Source organism: Lactuca saligna, chromosome 1, assembly GCF_052625555.1.
Source record: "Lactuca saligna cultivar CGN05327 chromosome 1, ASM5262555v1, whole genome shotgun sequence".
Lineage (NCBI taxonomy): Eukaryota > Viridiplantae > Streptophyta > Magnoliopsida > Asterales > Asteraceae > Lactuca > Lactuca saligna.
The window spans coordinates 36711266-36717231 of record NC_136417.1 but is presented as its reverse complement, the minus strand read 5'-3'; the positions used below and the strand labels follow the sequence as shown (position 1 = coordinate 36717231).

At 31.3% G+C, this 5966-nt stretch overlaps 1 protein-coding gene across 1 annotated transcript; it reads left to right on the top strand.

Annotated features, from left to right (window-relative positions):
• The first annotated feature begins 211 nt into the window (after window positions 1–211).
• On the top strand, window positions 212–3729 carry LOC145032887 (alpha/beta-Hydrolases superfamily protein). Its single transcript, XM_078981849.1, has 7 exons — window positions 212–666; window positions 1310–1348; window positions 1435–1505; window positions 1626–1690; window positions 1785–1874; window positions 1980–2072; window positions 3186–3729. Exons 1-7 carry the CDS (start codon window positions 251–253, stop codon window positions 3600–3602), a joined length of 1191 nt encoding a protein of 396 aa, XP_078837975.1. The 5' UTR covers window positions 212–250; the 3' UTR covers window positions 3603–3729.
• Window positions 3730–5966: the final 2237 nt, after the last annotated feature.

Below are 5966 nucleotides of genomic sequence, written 5' to 3'. Positions count from 1 at the left end.
CTTTATTTACCAATTATAATTGGTATGATGCACGGTTTAGAAAGGAAAAAAAAAAAAAAAAAAAAAACGGCTACCGTATTAATCCCTACATTAAACCACTTGTTTAGTGCTTAATTTGCATTTTAACATCCTTTAGGGGCTATAAATGAAACTATCAAAGTATAAGGTATTTTCACTTTCTAACCCCTCTAACGCGTTATAAGAGAAACACTAGTTTGCTTTTGACAGACTCAACATCTGTCCGCCAGCCATGGAAGGAACGGTACAGATGGAAGAGCTGACCTCCGGCGCCAGCGGCCGTATCATTCCCGTCTTCAAGAACGTTCGCCGATCGGTGTTTTCTTCAGCCTCAATCCGCCGTGCACTAATTTTCTTCCAATCAATCTTCCTGTGGTTCATTTTCCATCTCCGTCGTTGTCAACAGCACCATCGCCATCCTTCACCTCCGTCATCCCCTTCCTCGAAACGGAAGTTTTCTTTCAGGAGGAGAGAAATCGAGGAGGATGTGCTCAGGCGAAGAGCTCTCGCCGAGGAAATTCAGATGGTTAAGCCGTCGATCGATGATGACTGGACTAGCCAGTGCCACGCCACCACGTCTCTGTTCTTCGGAACCGGACGTAACGCCTTGTTTTGCCGGTCGTGGCTACCGGTTTCCGGGGAGATTAGGTAAAGCAACCTCTTGTAGACTTCGTCATATTGCTAATTATCATACAACTTTTACGAATTTCATCTCAGAATTCTGTATTATCAAGCGTTATATCATCACAATTTGTGCGTTTAAATGATTAGCTTGGAAGATTTCAGAAACTAAATGCTTAAAATTTCAGTAATTTCTATATTTCAACGTTCTTCCTAAATCAGTACTCATTTCTAGGTCGATCAGACAAACAGGAAATTCGAATTTACCATAAAATCGATATATCAAAGATAATGCTATGAAAAGTTGTATCATGTATGCTTGCTAGATGTCAATTGATCAATATCACTTCATATTTGGTAATTTGGGTGTCAAGTTAAGCATAAAAACTGTTCAAGGGAATACTGTATGTTTCGCCTAATCTACTTTCATTTTGTGGTCAAAAGCTTCACTCCATTGTTTGCAATTTAAAAGCTTTCTCCAAGTGTAAAGAATCTTACAGTTTTCACCTTAGAAAGAACAATTTATTTGATCTAAAGAGTCATGTTATCCCACTTTAAGCACTAATTTAAGCACTAATCTATCATTTTTCAATCAATGAATTACATAATCCACAACTTTTCTCATTTCAATAGTTTCCATTTTCTAATTCTGCTGCTTTTCTCTTTCCAGGGGTATTTTGATCATCATACATGGACTAAACGAACATAGGTATTTCCATTTCCACTTCATTTTTCTGACCTCATTATCACATAATTCAATTTTTAATTATTTTATTAAAACTACTTAATTTGTAGTGGGAGATATGCTGATTTTGCTAAGCAACTCAATTCCTCTAACTTTGGGGTATATGCAATGGACTGGATAGGTAGGTATGATATGTCATACTTTAATTACCAAAATACCATTTACAAATTACAATAACAATTTCCACTTTACTTTTTACAATAAAACATTATTATGGTTTTTATAAATTTCTATACTTTAGGTCATGGAGGTAGTGATGGATTACATGGATATGTTCCTTCACTTGATCATGTTGTAGCAGATACTGTGAGTTTATACTTTATACAACCTTTTTATCTCTTATTATTATTTTTTTTTACCATATGTGATTTTATAAATTTATATTTTTATTAATTTTTAGGGGTCTTTCTTGGAGAAAATAAAGGGAGATCACCCAGGGACACCTTGCTTTCTTTATGGGCATTCAACAGGTGGAGCTGTGGTTTTAAAGGTAAAGACTATATACAATAGTTGATAATATTATGTACAAGTGATATTTCATATTTGGTTTTATGAAGGGTAAATTTGTCATTTGTTTGTGACTTTGTTCTAATAGGCTGCTAGCTATCCTTACATTGAAGAAATGGTGGAGGGAATTATACTAACTTCACCTGCATTGCGTGTTACTCCCGCGCATCCCATAGTAGGGGTAAGTCTCGTAATTTTACCTCGAATTATATTTATTCACACAATTAATAAAAGTATATATATATATATATATATATATATATATATATATATATATATATATATATATATATATATTTTGTCCTTTATTGTATTTTGACCCAATTTTAGTAAAGATTAAAGTGGGAAGTAGAAAGCATGTTTAACGTATGCACAAAATGTTGCACCAAATTAGGTGGAAACTTGTTGCATCAATGTAAATAATATGGACCACATTACACATAATTTTATTAGGGTTTATTTTTTTTTCATCTTTTATAGAATTTTAATTTTATATACATTGAAAATAAAATACTGTAATTTAGCTATAAGTGTGATAAAAAAAAAAAAGTTCCTTCATGTTTTTGTTTTTTTTTGTTGAGGTTAATCAAATTTCAAATACTTATACTATAACACATTACCTAACTCCTAAATGCGTTGTTGAAATTTGGTGCATTTATTGTTGTAAACCCAAATTTGGTGTAAACATATTTTAAAAAATTGGTTTCACACCAAGTTATATGCAAATTTGGTGCATAATTTGGAGATGCCTTTACGCCGCACGTTTTGTATGTATAAGACCCTTTCTTTTTCAAACTAAATGACTAAATTACCATTTTATCCTTACATTCCAAAAACCAGTTTCACAATATTCATCCATTTTAGCACAAGAGAAGTTGAAAAAAAAAAAAAGTCAAATAGGTAATCGGTTAGTGTCTTAATATATTACGCCAGATTTTTTGGCCTAGCCCATTAATTATTAAATCACTTTTTCATATTAATTAAAAAAAAAATCAAACCGTTAATCCATCAAAACCCATTAAATAAATTAAAAAAAAAAACCCCATAATGAGTACAATTGTTAAACCGTTAAATTAAAGTACACACTTACTTTTTTGTACTTCACCTACCTACAAAACCGGTGACATAGAAAAACAAGTTTTTAACAAGTCAAAAATATCATTGGTTAAATCAATAAAATCAATATAGCTCACAATTTCATATGGTTTTTTTTTTTAAATAATCATAAAACAGTTAAGTGGTTAAATTGATAAAATCATAATGTTTAACAATTTCACCTATATATATTATGCAGGCAGTAGCGCCATTATTTTCACTTTTAGCTCCAAAATACCAGTTCAAAGGCGCGAACAAAAGAGGGATCCCAGTTTCAAGAGATCCCGCGGCTCTGATAGCCAAATACACGGACCCTCTGGTCTACACAGGCCCAATGAGGGTCCGTACTGGGCATGAAATTCTTCGAATTTCAGCTCACTTAACGCGAAACTTTAAGTCGGTAACTGTACCTTTTTTTGTCCTACATGGAACCGCTGACAAAGTCACGGACCCACTTGCTTCACAGGACTTGTACCATGAGGCACCATCAAAGTACAAGCATTTAAAGCTGTACGATGGGTTCTTGCATGATTTGTTGTTTGAGCCTGAAAGGGAGGATATTGGACGAGATATTATTGATTGGATGGAGAGGAAGCTAATGAGTAGCTCCTATTAACCATTCTTTGAAGGTGAACTTAATATTAGGTTATGTGGTTTGTGAGAATGTATGTGTATGTATGTATGTGTGTATGGATTTGGGATTTTTATGCTTAATGTTAAATCGTATCTCTAGATTATGGAAATTTATTATTTTGAATGTTTTGTATGGTTTAAGGCTATGACTAGTTGGAAAGATAGGTTATAGTTGAAAAACTAGTTTTTAGTTTGATAAAAATAACATTTGATAAAACTAGATCATATATGTAAAATAACATAAAAAGAGTATGTAGAAGGTTTAGTTGTTTTATAATTAGTGAAGAGTATATTTGGGTAGAATTTTGAAAAAGCTTAATAAGTTTCCTTAAACACTAGTTTGAGTATTTTAAAAATTTATCTTATCATTATTTTATTATTAATAACATATTTTATAAGATAGTTAATTGAAAGGTGTTAAACATATCCAAATGTTTTTGAGACATAAAGTATGATATGAATCAATAATGCACCAAAACATGGGATGTTTCTTTTCAGTTAATGGGTTATGAGGTAAATGGTTTAAGCATTTGATATGGATATTTATAGATGCTTGTTTTTTTCTATCTAATTTGGACATAATAAAATAGTGTGTTAAATTAAAAATAAATGGTCTAATATATCAAGACACTTACCATTAACTAGAGATTTAAGACACACCATCTTCCTTTTACATGGATCATTACAAATTAGATGTAATACCTCTATTTATTACATGATTTAATTTAAAAAAATTAAATATAAAGGTTTAAATATTTAAAAATTTTGAAATTATAAGAAATTAAAAAAATAATGAATTATTAAAATTGATTTTTATTATCTTTTAAATTTAAATAAATAAACAAAATAAACTAATGAGCTTTCATTTGAGAATTTTGAAATAAGAGGTGAGTCTAGGGGTGCAAACGAGCGGAGCCGAGCCCGAGCCTGGTCAGGCTCGGCTCGGGCTCGTTTAAGTTATACAAGGCTCGAGCTCGAGCTCGGCTCGATTCGAGCTTTCTTTTACTGAGCTCAGCTCGGGCTCATAAAGAATTATACAAGCTCGGCTCGGGCTCTGGTTTGGCTCGTTTGTCGTTTGATGTGCCTAAATAAGCTTAAACTCGATTCAAGCTCGTTAAGAAGCTCGTTTACTAATACCCGAAATTCATAATTTCCCAAATATGTTTTTATTTTAATATACAAAAATAATACTCCCTCCGTCCCAAATTGATAGTCTACTTTTGACTTTTGAAGTCTTTTTTCTTCAACTTTGACCTTAAATATTTTTATTTGTGTTATATATTACTTGATAAGAATTATAAGAATAAAAAAAACATTTAAAATACAATCCATTCATATATTTTGCACAAAGTATTATCTATCAAAAACAAAAATATTTAAGATCAAAGTTAAAGAAAAATAACTTCAAAATTCAAAAGTGAACTATCAATTTGGGATGGAGGTAGTAATAAATTATATTATATAAAGGCTCGTTTAGGCTCGCGAGCCTAATCGAGCTTAGTGACATAGGCTCGAGCTCGTTTAATAAACGAGCTTAATATTAAGCTCGAGCTCGGCTCGGACTCGTTTAAAACCGGTTTCGAGTCGAGCTTTTAACGAGCCGATCCCGAGTAGCTCGCGAGTAGCTTGACTCGTTTGCACCCATAGGTGAGTCCATTAATGAAATTGATATTCATTTATTATTAATTTTATTGTAATTATTACATTAAAGTATTATGTGAAATTTATGAAAATAGAAAAACTTATAAAATTACATATGAAAAAGAAATTAATTCAAAATAATCATAAAATGATATTTAATAAATTTAATGAATGTGAGATGTGACAAAAAAAAATAACCTTAATTTATTAGAGTATATTAAATTTATAATATTATTCTATTTAGTTTTTTATTAAATTAAGAAAAATATTTTATATTATCTTGTAAAAAATATATATATAGAACGAATAAAATATTAATATATATAAATATGCGAACAATAGAACAGCTTTACAAATTCACTGGGTAGTGAAAAAATTCAAATAAACAGCTTTCCCAACCGACTTTCCCAATTATATGGACTTACAAATACGAGGTACATGAACTTTGACTTTGTAAACTTCTATGACTATAATGTTCTCCCATGTGGTGCTGGGTGTTGAAACGTGTAAATAACTTCCGACAACTCTTATACGCGCTAGTATTACGAAATTCCGCAAATTACCCCTGCGTTTTTTAAAATAGATCAAATATAGTTTCTATGATAAACTTTTGACAAGGTGATCACTGTCGGTTTGAATATATTGTATTGTTCACCTTTTTGGTTACAACCGTTAAAAATAAGGGTTAACTACTTTTGAAAAGATG

Bases quoted from the DNA above. Each gene is read 5' to 3' on its own strand.
- LOC145032887 (XM_078981849.1), top strand. From the start codon at position 251: ATGGAAGGAACGGTACAGATGGAAGAGCTGACCTCCGGCGCCAGCGGC. The intron at 1,349-1,434 runs GTATTTCCATTT...CTTAATTTGTAG, and splicing joins CATGGACTAAACGAACATAG to TGGGAGATATGCTGATTTTG. The intron at 1,506-1,625 runs GTAGGTATGATA...TCTATACTTTAG, and splicing joins ATATGCAATGGACTGGATAG to GTCATGGAGGTAGTGATGGA.